Genomic DNA, 16,040 nt, shown 5'->3' with positions numbered 1-16,040 from the left:
CAGAAATAATCCAGTTTGAGACTGCTTTAACTGCCCTGGTTCAGTGCCAGGGAGTCCTGGGAGTTGTAGTTTATTGTGGCACCAGAGTTTGCTGACAGAGAAGACCAAATGTCTCAAAAAATTACAGTTTCCAGGATTGCCTAACACTGAGCCAGGACAGTTAAAGTAGTCTAGCACTGGATTGTTTTTGCGGTGTGTTTTGAACCACAGGCACCATAATTTAGCACTTATTAGTCCTTTATTAGTATATATTTGCCTCTCCGTATCCATGACCTCTGCATCTACAGATTCAACTATCCATGACTTTAAAATATCCTTTAAAAAAACCCACATTGCAAACCTTGATTTTACCATTTTATATAACAGACCTCATTCTACTACCCCACTGCATATAATGGGACTTGAAAATCCATGGATTTTGATCTCCATGGGGAGTTCTGGGACCAAATCCCAGCTGATACCAAGGGCCCACTGTATATAGGACAATATCACAGTGCTATTATTCCACTTTAACTGCTATGGCTGCCTCCTGTGGAATTTTGGTGTTTGTACTGTAGTTTAGTGAGGCCTAAGAGCTCTCTGGTTGAGTGTCTTAAATACTCCTCCCTACACTACAAATCCCAGGATTCCACAGGAAGCAGCCATATAAGTTAAAGAAGAATAATAGTGCTATAACAGTGTACAGTGGGCCCTTGTTATCCACTGGGATTTGGTTCCAGGACACCTCCCCGGGGTGTGTGTGTGTGTGTGTGAGAGAGAGAGAGAGAGAGAGGGGGGGGGGGGAGAGAGAGAGAGAAGAATAACTTGGAAAAGTTATGTTTGTACCACAACTCCCAGAATCCTAGCCAGCAGGTCTGGTTTTTTAAAAAAGTAACTTTTCAAAGACTTGTGTGTGTACTTATTCAATTGAGATGAGTTTAAGCATATGCTGGGCCACAGCTTACTTCTAAACAGATATGGCATAGAAATAAGCCATATCTACATATATATATATATATATATATATATATATCTCAGTTTATCACACTAGGGCTGATTTTGGCATTAAAGAGAGAGATTAAAATGCCTTTAAAGCATCCTGCAAATGAAGTGGAAATGGTGAGTAATTGCCCAAATGATTTTCACATGCAATTGCACAAATAAAGCGATATCAGAAATGCATTGTCACTGAAATCCCAAAAGTAATGAGATGCACATTAATGATTCTTTGTGACCATTTTGATGGTGGGTTCTGTGCAACATCATGTGAAATCGTTATGCGTAATTACGTGATTTTTCCAGGATACTCACGGGATAAACTCCCAATCTCCTTTGTGTGATAAACCGGTATGTGAGGAAGTAATGTCATTTTTCTCTTGACTTATGCTTGGTGAGGAAAACATCTATTTTTTCCATAGCTTTTAGCTCCATCCACTGCTAGAATGTGCCCTCCCTGAGACGCTTTCCAAATTAGAATTTGGCCAAGAAAAATTCCCCATGCTTCTGCTGGAGCCTATGAGGGACTCTCAAAATGGGGGTTTGGGCCTAGTGTCAGCCATTTTGAATAACACCGTCTCTGTCCCCCAGTTTTTTCCAGGCCTCGAAGCTTGTTGAGCACACGAGAGAAGTTGGCGCAGCTCCGCAACCGAAGGAAGAGACCTCGAGATGACAAATTTGATGAACTCATCCGAGACATTCGAACTCATTTCAGGGAGAGGGAGAGGCTCTTCCAGGGCCTTTGGGAGGAAGAGAAAGCCCAGCGGGAGAAGGACCGGAGGCTTTGGGCTGCTGAGATGAACTGGATCCGGGAGATGTGGGCCAAGAGCCAGAAGGAAAAGGAGGCCACAACAGCGGGAGAAGACAAGGAGCCGAATGGACCTCGACGTGTAAAGGAAGAGAACTGCAACAGGGACTTCTACAAAGATGTTGAAGGGGAAGCTCCCAAAGACACCAATGCTCAGGAACCCCTTCTCTTAAAGGTTGCTTATGCTAAGAGCAACCCCATGGGCCCTACAATCCTTCCCCAATCTAATTCCCTCAAATTGTTATGGTCTACAACTTTCATAAGCCCCAGGCAGCACAGTCATGTGGTTAGGGCACTATAGGTGCCTTGCAAAATCTGGAGTGATCCATACTGGGGGAGGTTTCCTGATTCTCTAGTGAGAAAGTCCAAAAGGATTTGCAAACCATTTCACTGGTTCTTCTTAGGGTGCATCAACATTGCAGAAATAATCCAGTTTCACACCACTTTAACTGCCATGGCTCAATATTATGGAACTCTAAAATTTGTAGTTTGTTTTAGCATTGGAACTCTCTAACAGAAGGCTAAGTGTCTCATTACACTACAGTTCCTAGAATTCCATAGCATTGAGCCATGGCAGTTAATTAGGTGTTGAACTGAATTATTTTTGAAGTGCGGATGCAGCCTCAGAACCTCTACCCCTTTGTTGGCGTCTTTGTAACTGTTCCCTTGCAAAAAGCTCCCTGAAACACGTAAGCCTTAAAAAGTAATTTAAGCAAAGCTGGCCCAACGTAATGCTCTGGGATACAATTTCCTATTATTCATAACCAACGTGGGCTTTTGTTATTTGTTTGTTTGTTTGTTTGTTTGTTTGTTTGTTTATGTCTGCAAAGCCCTAGAGCCCTCCATTTCCCACCAGCCAGCATGTCCATTCTGGGACTTGTAGTTTGAAAGATAACTTTCTCAGGCTCTGTGATTCTTTCAACTTCTCTTGATGTGATCTAGTTATTCATAGCATGGTTGAGCTCTGTCTCTGCTATGTATTAGGTAGGGAGGAATTCAGGTTTCCAGCAATTGTAGAGAATGCCGGCAGTGGCAGTCCAATATCTGGAGGGCCACCTAATCCCTGCTCAGATGTGGAAACCCACCAGCTGTCCTTGGGCAAGTCACATTCTCTCAGTTTAAGAGGAAAGCTGTAGCATAGCTTCCTCTGAATAAATCTTGCCAAGGAAAAAACCTGACAATAGTGATAAGTTGGAGTCAACTTGGAGGCATGTAACAACAACAGCAGCTTCAACAACATATGCCAAATGAAGTAGCCTTCTCACAGATCTCACCATAGCTGTGCATAGCTAATCTCTTTCCAGATGAAATTGTGAAAATTGATACTGATACTAACTTTGTGCCCTAATAACGTTCCAGAAATATGATGAATCCACTTTGTCCCTTTCAGTAATATTGTAGAGATCCCTTTGGGTTTTCTTGCTGGAACATGTTGGTACAATATATACTGTGTTGCATTCCACATTGGGAATTAGAATATTGCCCACTGTGATAAGGTCTATCATTTCATAGTTAAAACATGTGCTTTGTAAAACTAAGGTACCAAGTTTAGCTGTTGGCATTTCCAGTTAGATTTTGGATTGGGTACCGGCCTGGGGGAATGAGCAAAAGTGCTAACTCTTGGGCTTCCTGCTATAAAGCACATGAGCCTTCCATTCCTAGACTGAGAAATATCTCAGAGTTGTTTGAAATCTTTCTAGCTGGACATTCAAGGAATCAAATCTTTGTTCTTCTTCGTTCTGGTGGAAGGAAAGAGGACTGAGGAGCCCAAAACATAGCTGTGTAGGTTGTCTCTGTTTCTTTTTTTAAGATGAGAACACAATAGAGCCCAATCCTTCCTTGACTACAACTTATTCCCACCCCCCAGGCATTTGGCATGGTTGAACCCGATGCTTCAACACCCTGAGATGTGTAGATCGCTAGCTTTGGCACTCTCTCCACCAGCTTATTTTTCTCCAATCTCAAGGCTATGAGAAATTAGGAACCTATTAGCTGAAGCATTGGTGAGACTAGTTCCTCAATACATAAGCTAATTTTGATTTTTATGCTCTGAATTGCATCTAATTATTATATGAGAGCCAACGTGGCATTGTGGTTTGAGTGTTGGACTATGACTCTGGAGACAGGGTTTGATCCATGAAACCCACTGGGTGACCTTGGGCAAGGCACATACTCTCAGCCTCAGGGGAAGGCAGTGGCAAACCTCCTCTGAACAAATCCTGCCATAAACACCTCAGGATTGGTTCATCTTTGGGTTGCCATAAGTTGGAAATGACTTGAAGGCACACAGCAACAAATTTCAAGGATGTAGGTATTTTGTGTTCATTTGTTGGTGTGGGGCTGAGACCGCTGCAGATATTGTTGGACTTGAACTTCCCAGACTATTTGCCATCCTGTCTGGGGCTGATGCTGAAAATTGAAACCCAACATCATCGGAGGGTGCCAGTTTCCATATTTGTGATCTAGATGTTTTTTCAGTCTGCTAGACAATAAGTGCTGCTTCATACCTTCATTATATAAAAAAGACATTATAAAAAAGATTTTCCAGTGGTGTCACCCGGTGTACATATTGAGGGAGCTGCTGGGGATGCTATGGTGGTGGCCTGCTCCAACCTCCCCTTATCTGCCACCTTAGGTTACTCCCCAGTGACGAAGTCACAGCAGAAGGATGGCCCAACCAGGTGCCACCTTTCCTCTGGGGTGTCATCTGGTACAGTCCGCACTGCTCATAACCATCCATTGATGCCACTGCTTCTTTGTAAATACTGCTCTTCTTCTCTCCTTATGCACTCACAATTTCTCTCTTTCTTTTCAGTCCTGGCTGGAATCTCATGGCTGTAGCTTTGGGCATTTCCTTGATGGCCAATGGCTGAAGCCAGATGGAAGGGAGATCTGTTCCATCAAGAACCCCAGCACAGGTAGAGAAAGAAAGATAATAAGAGAGGGAGATGGGACAAACAATAAGGGTGACTAGTATTCTGCACTTCTATGATGTCCTCATGCAGACTCCGGCCTTGTCTGCATTGGCCAGGATGCTCTAAGACAGCTCTAAGTATCCTGGTCCTGCAGCTGCCCTGTTCTGCCCTGTTACCTTGGCCTTCATTTTTGCTCTGCCACTGCTATTTGCACAGGTATCCCACTGGGCGGCTTAGTGCAGCCACCACCACCACAGGTTGCTTGCTTCTTAAGTCAGAATGAGCATCTGACTGTTTCTGGGGGCCTTGTTCTGAACAAGCAGTTTGTGGTGGCAGTGGACACAGTGGGTGACCCATTTGAATGACCGTGCAGACAGCCACCACAGTACAGAAACCAGGGGCTCCCAATTTTCCGGGATGATCCATAGCAATGGATAAGTTATTTTACTCCATGTTAGCCCTGTTATGTCCCAGTTCCGGGAAGGTTGGAAGAAGCACATATTGTAGGCCTAACAGAGGTGAGCTGATAGTGAATGGGTCCACAGGCTGTCATTGTGAGATTCTTGAGACCCAGTCTTGCTCCAATGCTATTCTGCTAGCTGCACTTTCCGTCTGGTTTATAGTCCCTTAACTTAAATTTATAGGGATGGTTTTAGCTCTCTCTAAAATATGTGAAAGCTGTATCCTTACAATTTCAAGTAAAGGACTTGAAGGGCTAGAATGCCTCCTACCTTCCTAGTGCAAGCAATTATCTTTCACTGAATACAGTTACACCTACCAGATTTAGGTGTAACTTAGAAGCTTCTGTATCCTTCGTTCTATGTCATTGTAGTGGTGACTTGGTAATTTTTGAGACTTGCTGCAAAATGAACCCTGTTTCCTTTTTCTTTCATCCTTCAGGGCGTCTTCTGGCTACCGCCCTCCAGGGAAATAGAGAAGATGTGAATGCAGCAGTTGATGCTGCCACAAAAGCTTTTGAAACCTGGAGCCAACTGCCTGGCCACATTCGAGCCCGGCACTTGTACAAGTATGTGGTGACTTTGAAGACTTCAGGGCCTGTTCTGTTATTAGACAAAGGGAGGCAACTGCCTCAGCCTATAAATGCTGGTGAAATCAGAAAGAGTTGCTGTGGTGTTGAAGAACTGGGCTGTGTGTTCCAGTGGTTTGCCCTGTTAACCTGCTTTCCTTGAGTTTGGTGAAGGATGCTGTCCTGGGTGAAATCCAATAGGGTAGATCCCTTGAATTAACAGAATTTATATAAGTTGACTTACTAATTTCTCATTGATTGAGTGGATCTACTCTAAATGTGACTGATTTAGCTCCCATTTCAAGTACTGGCCTTGGCTGAACAGTAAGTCTTTCTCCCCAGGGAGTTCTGGGAACTACAGTTCAGAGGTTAGGGACCCCTAAGAGAATATTCAGCCCCTTCTTCAAATTAAATTTTCTAGGATATTCTGAGGGAAGTATCACCTAATGTGTCAGTCATTCAAATGAAAATTAAAGAAGTAGCAAACTGATACAGATTTGTGGTGTAGATGTCCTCAGAGGTGACTGTCTGCCAGAGCTTGTTTGTTTGCTTCCAGGCAGCATAGATTCTGGAAGTAATCACTCAAAAATAATTTTTTTCTACTCCCTGCTATTTGCCTTCTAAAATGCCACGGTCCATAAATCTTCTGAACTGGGAGATGTCATTATGGAAAACACACAACTTGTTTAAGTTACTTTCTAGAATACATCTCCCAGCATCCCTCAGTAGCTGGATTTCCAAAATCTGGAAGCACATAGCCTCATCCAGGGCACTTTGACCTCTTGCTCAGTGTAGCTACAGTTGACTTGACATGGTTTCTTTTCTACAGTGTGGCTAGAACCATCCAGAAACACCAGTATCTTCTCAGCATTCTGGAGAGCCTAGACAGTGGGAAGCTAATTCGAGAAGCCCGTGACACAGACCTGCCTTTGGTGGTCCGGCATTTCTATCACCATGCAGGCTGGGCCCAACTGATGGACGTGGAGATGAAGGGGTGGAAGCCTCTTGGTGAGTTGGATAGGGCTTAAGGCCTAGTCCGGAGATCATCAGTTCCCCTCTCCACATCTTTCCACAGTTTTTTTCACAGTATGTTCAACAACATTCTGCAGCAGTGGCCCTTATCACACGAACAAAATTTGAAGTTATCCCAGGGTCAATGTGAAGGTAATGCAGGGGCAATCATGGGGTTTCAATCAGGAGCCATCTTAAACACAACCGGGGGTCATTCCAGGGTTAGGTAAATCCTCTTTCCCCCAAATTTGCCTAACCCTGGAATAACCCTGGAATGACCCGTGATTGTGTTTAGGATGGCTCCTGATTGCGTTTGGCGTCATGTGATAAACAAACTTGAAACCCTATGATTGCTCCTGCATTGCATTCACATTGACCCTGGGATAACTCTAAATTTTACTCGTGTGATAAGGGCCAGTGTTAGAAAAAAAAGGTGCATTTTGTTCTAATATAAAGGTGGAGCTGTTCTTTCAGCCTGAAGGTCAAATTCAGCTTCAGAGAAATTTTGGGAGGGGTTGACTGCAGTGGTGGACAAGGCTAAAGGATGGGATCAAAAAATACTAAAATGTTCATTAATGCTCTTTCAACCATCAACAAAACCTTAGGAGAGACATTTAAACCGTTTGTTTTGTTTTGTTTCTATCCCACTATTTTCCTGTTAGGGCCGACAGAGCGAAAACTCTGCCTTAAATGGTTGCACAGAAGAGGGAATTTGTAGTATTTCCCAAAAGAGCGACCTCATTCTGGGGTTAAAACTGTTAATGTCCCTGGGGTTACCAGGGACTCTGGGAGGCCAGGGTTTGACTCCCTACTTGGCCATGGAAACCCACTGGGTGAATCTAAGGCTAGTCCCATTACCTCAGTCTCAGAAAAAAGCAATGGCAAAACCTCCTCTGAACAAATCCTGTCAAGAAAACCTCCTGATAGATTCACCTTAGGGTCACCATGAGGCAGTAATAACTAGAAAGCACACAAGTCTCCTTTTTAAAGGTTGTTCCGTATGTGCCTTAGTTAGAACTCCAGAATGCCTGTATTTTTTAGTACTGACAGCCTCTCAAATTACACACTAAATTTTTGTGGGGCAGGTCTGTTGTGATTGCAGCTAGCACCTGCTCTTCCCACTCCAGTGTGAGCAGTGTGCTAAGCATGATGATGGTAAAACTCCTCCCCTTGCAGCAGCCATTGGTTTGAGGGAATCTCACAAGATCTGGGATTTCACAGGAACACAGATCTCTCATGAGACTCCCTCCTCTCTCAAGACTTGAGGCCAGTCTTATATAGGTGTGCCTCATGTGTCCCAGCCACTCTTGACTGTCTCTTATTGCTGCTTTGAAAACCTAATGCTTTTGGAAAGGCAGAAAGTCTTTTACCTTGAATGCCTCCTTTTCGTTTTCATTTCAGTGCAATGTAATTTACACTTTGCCTGTTATCCAAAGATGGCACTCAGGGGTGCATCAAAAAAACAGTAAAACAATGCAGGTAAAGGAAGTATAACATTGATATCAAGCAATCACAACTGGACCTACAGCAATAAAGGACATAATTCAATAGTCCTCACTTGCTTATTTACTGACCCAGATAGCTTGTTTGCTGCCCCTCCAGATCAGTTGGAGATGCTGGGAGTCAGAGTTCCATATACCTATGGGGCAACATGACTGGAGATGCTTCCCTGGATTCTAATTTACTTGAAGATCTGTGGAATTTGACTTAAACCCTAATCTCTCTCCAATAGGTGTTGTTGCGACTCTCATCCCTCGGAATTTTCCTTTGCTGACTCTGACATGGAAAGTGTGTCCGGCGTTGGCTATGGGTATGTAAAAAGAGGAAGTTATCTCTGTTGATCGAAGCAGGAAATGATGACCAGTGTCGTGAAGTAGTTAGTCTTTGGGACTAGAAGAATCATAGAATCATAGAGGTGGAAGAGACCACAAGGGCCATCCTGTCCAGCCATGCAGGAACTCACAATCAAAGCATCCCCTACAGATGGCCATCCAGCCTCTACTTAAAGACCTCCAAGGAAGGAGACTCCACCACTCTGAGGGAGTATGTTCTACTGTCGAACAGCTCTTACTGTCAGGAAGTCCCTCCTAATGTGAGGTAGAATCTCTTTTCCTGTATTTTGCATCCATTGCTCTGCATCTCTCTGGAGCAGCAGAAAACAAGCTTGTTCCATCCTCAATATCCCTTCAAATATTTAAACAGGGCTATCATATCACACCTTAACCTTCTTTTCTCCAGACTAAACATACCCAGCTCCCTAAGACACTTCTCATAGGGCAGAGAAATACCCCACCTGATGATGAAACCATCATTTCTATTAGCTGCTTAAAGATCCCCCCACTTGAATTTCTCTAAACCTCTTATACAGCCACATAAGGAATCAACCTACTACATTCATAGAGTTTCTTATGTTAATGGTATGTAATGTGCAGAAGAACATTTATTCATCAATTTCATTGAGAATTTTTAGAGCTGAGAGGAAGAAAAAGAGTATCTCTCCATTTTTGACACCTTTCTCTATGTTATGGATCAGGGGTTCCCAACCTTTTAGACTCACGGAGCCCTTTTTAGAATTAATTTATATGGCATCGCCCCTAAGAGGCCTACCCTATGTCTTACAAGTTAATGGTGTTTAGGAGTAGTGTTATTTTTTGTTTCTTATTCTTTAATATAATTCAAGTTTTATTTCTTTCATTTTCCTTGGAGCCATGGAGCACCTGCTCAGAGCACTGGTTAGGAACCACTGTTAAAGATCTTTGCTCACAAAGACTGAGCAGCATTGTTTCAGGTTTTGCATCTTTTCAATCAAGCTTGTGATTATTGTGAACAGGGCTGTGGAACTACAGTAGGTTGTGAGTCCTTTGATGAATTTAAATCCACCCCTTCATATAGCAAGTGCATTTCTATACCACTTACTGAGGCATTAAGCAGTTCATGAAGTGTAAGCTATCATATAAACATACCCTCCCTCCCAATCTACTGCCACCAGGCACCCTCCTGGGGCATTGGGCTACTTTTACCATCATATTGCCCAAGTTAAGGATAGTGGTCTTTTAGTCCAATACACCAGGACAACACCGGGTTATGAAAAGTTGATGTGCACCCATGTGCCACATGGCAGAGAAAAGAATAATAATATTTCTGTAGACTTCCGTCTCTCTTCTTTTCTCTTTTCTCTCATGTCCCCTTCTGTTTGAAATCACCACTTACCTTGCCAAACAGGAAACACGGTGGTCCTAAAACCAGCCAGCTCCACCTGCCTTACAGCTCTGTTCCTGGCTCAGCTCTGTTCCCAGGCTGGGTTACCTCCCGGAGTATTCAATGTCATCACAGGGGATCAGGGCCTCGGAGAAGCCTTGGCTGCCCATCCAGGCATTGACAAAGTGGCTTTTGCTGGTTCTGCAGAGGTAAGTGCTGTTCTCTATTCATAGATGTGAGAAAGAGGCCTAGAATGGCTCCAGCTCTTTTCAGTCAAGCTTTGTTCTTACTGTGTCCCATCAAGTCACTTCCAGCATATGTTGACCTTAAGGCAAACCTATCACAGGATTTTCTAGGGCAGAGTGTATGTGACTCACCCAAGGTAACACTGTGGTTTCAATGTCTGAGTGGGAAATCAAACTCTGGTCTCCAGGGAAATCAAACCCTGGTCTCCAGAATTGTAATCTAACTCTCAAACCACCATAACATGCTCGTTCTCTTCAGCCAAGTCTACAGTTGGCCAAACCTAGTACATGCTGATGGGCCTGGATAGCTGGATGCATTGACAGTATGAACTAAGTTGCTGTCCTAGGTATTTCTGCATGGTGGAGCCTTCAGTATTTTGGACTTCGTCCACCATACTTTACCTTGGCCATGAAGGATGGCGCATCAAAGGGTTGAGGGTTTAGGCCAAAAGTTTTCCACCCCTGTATGCTGTGCCTGGACATGTCCACCTGCCCTCATGTTGGGCTGTTTCTCACCATGAAAGTTCTGGGGCATGGTTTGGGGGACTCAAGAGCTTTTCACTCTTTTTTGTGTGTGATCCAGTCTTCCCACAACCCAGTGCCCTCAAACTGTTTGGGACTGCAAAACCCATCTTCCAGCAGTTGGCCATGAGTTGTGGGAGCTGTAGTTCAACACTTCTGCAAGGTGTCAGGTTGAGTGAAGACGTAGGTAACACAAGCTTGGGTGACACATTCAGCTCTACAATTCCCATCAGAACTGGCATTTTTGCCTAGAGATTTTACTGAGTTTGGGTAGTATGAGGGTTCATTTTTCTGAGAGAGTGTGAGAGATGAGCCAGTAAACACGCTCCTTCCTGTTGTTCATGGAATGATGTCATTGCTACAGGTGGGCCGTAGCCTGCGCCGTGCCACTGCTGGGACTGGCAAGAAGCTTTCTCTCCAACTTGGAGGGAAGTTGCCCTTCATTGTATTTGATTCAGCAGACCTGGATAGCGCTGTTGATGGGCTGGTAGATGCCATCTGGTTGAACCAGGGACAGGTAGGCTTGAGGTGGGTGAGGCGGATGTGGGTGTGAGTTGAGGATCTGGAGACCCAGAAAAGATACAGGAATTGACATCCCCCCATTTTTGTTGTTATAGCAGCATTAGCAACTGGCAGCCTTTATTTCATTAAGTCCTCAGCAGTGCTTCCAGAATTTTAATTTTCTGATTTAAATTTCTCAGGTTTTTTTAAATGGTAAAATTGCAGTAGTCTGTTGGTGAAAATTATAAGAGTTATTCTTGTTGCCATGTCAAGTCAACTCAAATCCAACTTATTCTGATCTTTATGGTTTTTTAAAAGTAACATGTATTAAGAAAGGGTTTGTTATTGTCTTCTTTTAAGAATGAGAGAGTGTGACTTGTCTGAGGTCACCTAAAGGACTTCTGAGAAACCTTGGTTTCTCAGAATCCTAGAGTGCATCTACACTAGAAATAATGCAGTTGGACAACATTAAACCATACTGTCTCTAAAAGATTGCTGTATTGTTGTTGTGTTTTGCTTTGTTTGTAGATGATTTAAACATTTGCAACTGCAGGCTTTGTCTAATGGCAGTGATGCCAAGAAAAAGTAAAGGAATTATAAGTCACAAGGCCTAGTGTGGCCCTTGGGATGCCCAGTGACCACCCAACACCCCACAGTTCTTTTTTAAAAAATCAGCAACATGCCCCCTCATTTTTCAGACAACAAGCACAACCAAACCCAGTTCAGAACAGCTTCAGGATGTATCAAAATGCTATTTTGAAGGCTTCAACCTCAAAAGAGTAACAGCCACCCACCCATCCACACAAACAGCCACAAAATGAAGTCAGAATGAACATCTAATGGCAGCCATGATGGCACACTGTGACCTTTCAAGGTTCTGGAGTGGCTCAGAATTAGATGGAACTGCCACATAGGCTCAGGAGCATGTTCATACTTGGTCTTGATGCTGTGTGGATATATGTACATGTGTGTGTGTGTGTGTGTGTGTGTGTGTGTGTGTGTGTGTTGTATACACACACATAGTACAAACATACATGCTTGGGTTTTTATAAACATACACATGCCCCTGTTAGCCAGTCTATCAGGGCACCTTTTAATTTAAACTGAAGAACAGATGTAAATAGTGCACTCCTTTACTGAGTTAAAGCATGTTTACTTTTCCATAACAGCGGCAGGACAGTCCCCAACCTCAGGCTCACAGTCTAAATGGCACAGTATACAAGGAAACAGAATGGTGAAGGTGTAAAAGTAAACTCAGGTGCTAGTTTTGGAAGTGGCTGTTCTTACAGCAGATCACAGTAAAATGGAAACAGTTCAGATAGCTGGATGAAATAACTGCTGCAAAGTTTAAGCAGAAGGAAGTCAAAAAACCAAGTGGGCTTTCCGGAGTGACCATGGAACAGTGTTGAAATGGCTTCAGGCACCCAGGTTGCTGCCAGTAGAATAGAGAGATAAGAACCAGACATTTATTTAGTTGTTTTGTTTTGGGTTTTTTACTTCATTTATAGCCTCCCTTTCTCCCACCATGGGACCCAAAATGGCTTACAGTATGTTAAAACAAAATTGCTAAAACAATTACTACAAGAGTTTAAAAAACATTAGACGACCAGTCCAATCAAAACAGTAATTTAAAACAGTAAAAAACACATCCAACACATATAGGTTGAGTCTCCCTTATCTGGAAAGCCGAAATACTCCAAAAACCAAAACTTTTTTTCATGGGTGGCTGAGATAGTGACACCATTGCTTTCTGATGTGTCAGTGTACACAAACTTTCTCCTTTACACAAAATTATTTAAAATATTGTATAAAATTACCTTCAGGCTATGTGCATAAGGTCTAATGTCATGATTAGACTTTGGTTCCATCTCCAAAATACTGCAATGTGTGTGTGTGTGTGTGTGTGTGTGTGTGCAAATATTCCTAAATCCAGAAAACTTTGAAACCCAAAACATTTCTGCTCCCAAGCAATTTGGATAAGGGAGGCCCAGCCTTTATTACATATTTAAAACTATTGGGCAATCATTAAAATGCAGTGGTTTTATTTTTAACTCATGTGCTTAGGTCTACAGTGCTGGGTCTCAGCTGCTTCTGCAGGAATCCATTGCCAAAGATTTTATTCAACGCTTGAAGCACCGAATGGGTCGGCTCCGCTTGGGGGACTTTCTGGACAAGGCTGTGGACATGGTCGCCTTGGCTGATGAGAAGCAACGAGAGGCCATTGAGAGTCTTGTGGAGGACGCAAGGGCTGAAGGTGCAGAGGTAAGGAGTGGTCTGTCAGTCCTTTTAGGCTTTCAGGAGGGGGGCTGGGGTGGTCCTAAAGAAGAAGAAAAATGCTTTTTCTGCTATCAAAGTGCCCTGGCATTTGATGCCAGTTTACCTTCATGAGTCCCTCCATGGAATCTCATTGATATTTAAATAGAGAGGCTGTTTAATTGGGCTTCCCCCCACTTCAGAAAAGAGCTTGCAAGAAATAAATTTTAAAATGTGGTAAAATTTAAAATGTAGTAAAACAACAATAAAATGCAGCATTATTATAGGGAAAACAGACTCAGCCTGAATCCAGAGAAAACGGAAGTACTGGTGATTGGCTCTCCTGGTCTGGGTAAGGAAATTTTTCCACCTGTCCTAAATGGGGTCACGCTTCCTGTGAAGGACTCTGTTCGCAGTTTGGGGGTGCTTCTGGACTCATTGCTTCACCTTACTGCTCAGGTGGATGCAGCGGTCAGGAGCACCTGTTATCAGCTTCGGCTGATACACCAACTGCGACCCTTCCTTGGCCGGGGGGACCTTGAAATCGTTATACATGCTCTGGTAACCTCTTGATTAGATTTCTGTAATGCGCTTTACATGGGGCAACCCTTGTACCAAACCCGGAGGCTTCAATTAGTGCATAATATGGCTGCTCGGCTGGTTACTGGATGTTCCAGGGCCAACCATATAACATCAGTCCTAAAAGATCTCCATTGGCTGCCTATTCACTTCCGGGCCAAATACAAGGTGTTGGTTATCACCTATAAAGCCCTAAATGGCTTGGGCCCAGGGTACTTGGAGGACCGCCTCTCCCCATACAATCCGCCCCGCACTCTCAGGTCGGGTGAAAGACATCTTTTAAGAGTTCCAGACGCTCGATATGTATCAGCTCAGAGGGCTTTCTCTATTTCAGCCCCTCAGCTCTGGAACTCCCTCCCCAATGAGCTCCGTACTTCCACCTCCCTCGATGCTTTCAAGAAGAACTTGAAGACTTTTTTGTTCCGCCAGGCTTTCCCCCCGTGAGCCTTGTGGTCATTCTTTTCCCCGTGGCAATGTTTTTGTGTATTCCATTCTACACAGCCACTTGTATAGGGTGTTGTTAGTTTTTTTTTTTTAAACTTTTTTTTTAACTGTTCTTAATTATTAACTTTGTATTATTTCATGCTAATGTTTCAATTGTCTTACTCTTTGATGTACACCGCTGTGATCGCTGGAATAGCGGTATAGAAATAAAATTTTATTATTATTATTATTATTATTATTAATTCAGACAATGAAACAGTAAGCTGAAAGAATATAAAAACAATATGAAAAAGCATATGTTATCAGAGGAGCATAAAAATAAAAAGAGGAAGAATCTGCAAACAAATACCAAAAACCCAACAAAATCAAGCACATGTCAGCTGCCAATCAGAATAAATTCAAACAATGCTCTTGGAACAGTGAGTGCAATAGTCCTGGTGCCATAGCCAAGAAAGTCCTGTCCTTCAAATCTGTGTGCTGTGCCATGGATGATAGCACATGGAGTTGCATCCCCATCAAAGACCTCAGTGGACAGATGCAGTCACGTGATGATCTTTCTGTAAATGCCTCTTCCCAGATTGTGTAGAGCTCTTAAAGGTAATAACCAGCACTCTGAATGGGACTTGGGCTTGGAAACAAGCTGGAAGCCACCACAGGTTAAACAGCTTTGTCCATAGAATCATAGAGTTGGAAGATACCCCAAGGGCCATCCAGTCCAACCCACTGCTGTGCAAGAATACACAATTAAAGCACTCCCAATAGATGGCCATCCTCTGAAAAGCACTCCCACAGATCATCCATCCTCTGTTTGAAAACCTCCAAAGAAGGAGACTCCACTACACTCAGAGGCAGCATATTTCACTGTTACGTAGTTCTTTCTAATGTTTAGTATGTTTGCTTCTGAAAGTGGATACAGACATATTACAGCACTTTCACTGTACATTCTGCTCTGGTTGTAGTTGCCAAAGGTTTTTAAAGGTAGCTCCACAGAGTGAAGCATTACTTTTATCTAGCCTGGATGTTAAGATGGTACTAATGATGGTGGCTAGTTCTGCAGTAAGGAGTGTAACTGGCCAAAGCTCTGGAAATGGGTTCATTGGCACAGCCTAATCAGAAGCAAAGCCTGAGTGAGGCCAAGATCATGATCACATGGCAGACCAGACACTTTAAGAGAAAAACAGACTTGTATAAAACAGTATGTCCTGGCTGAGTTTCTTTGGAGAAGTAAAAATCACTAGTTAACTTATCTGGATTATTTGGGAAAGTTACTTTTGGACTATAACTTGCAAAACCCAACTCCCACAAGAAGCGGGAGACCTTCTTATCTTTGTAGAAGAGATGTGGCATCAGACAAATATTGAGAATTGGGAACTAGCATTTTCTAGAAATATATAGAACTGGAGAAGGAGATATTGGGAATTGAAATTCCTACCTTCATTATTTTGGAAGAGATTTTATTATTTATTTATTTTTAGACTCAGCTGACCTCTTGATGACATTAAAATAGTCTTTATATGGTATCTAATTTCTATATTTTAAAATATATGCAGTCTCCAGTTTTA

General features: G+C 43.0%; 1 protein-coding gene across 3 annotated transcripts in view; it reads left to right on the top strand.

Moving 5' to 3' along the window:
* Window positions 1–16,040, top strand: part of ALDH16A1 (aldehyde dehydrogenase 16 family member A1) — a 60,912-nt gene that overhangs the window by 7,477 nt on the left and 37,395 nt on the right. For 2 of the 3 annotated variants that reach the window (XM_089480065.1, XM_089480066.1), the window contains exons 2-9: window positions 1,567–1,958; window positions 4,599–4,701; window positions 5,599–5,725; window positions 6,555–6,733; window positions 8,469–8,546; window positions 9,959–10,143; window positions 11,066–11,218; window positions 13,267–13,464. In XM_089480065.1, the coding sequence (XP_089336191.1) occupies window positions 1,567–1,958; window positions 4,599–4,701; window positions 5,599–5,725; window positions 6,555–6,733; window positions 8,469–8,546; window positions 9,959–10,143; window positions 11,066–11,218; window positions 13,267–13,464 (1,415 nt within the window). The remainder of the gene's footprint in view (window positions 1–1,566; window positions 1,959–4,598; window positions 4,702–5,598; window positions 5,726–6,554; window positions 6,734–8,468; window positions 8,547–9,958; window positions 10,144–11,065; window positions 11,219–13,266; window positions 13,465–16,040) is intronic. The other variant, XM_089480067.1, reaches the window with a different exon arrangement.

This window comes from Sceloporus occidentalis, unplaced genomic scaffold (assembly GCF_023333645.1).
Source record: "Sceloporus occidentalis isolate IW3139 unplaced genomic scaffold, rSceOcc1.0.p SCAF_14, whole genome shotgun sequence".
Classification (NCBI taxonomy): domain Eukaryota; kingdom Metazoa; phylum Chordata; class Lepidosauria; order Squamata; family Phrynosomatidae; genus Sceloporus; species Sceloporus occidentalis.
Note: the sequence above shows the minus strand (reverse complement) of the source record. Positions and strands in the feature narration are given on the sequence as shown.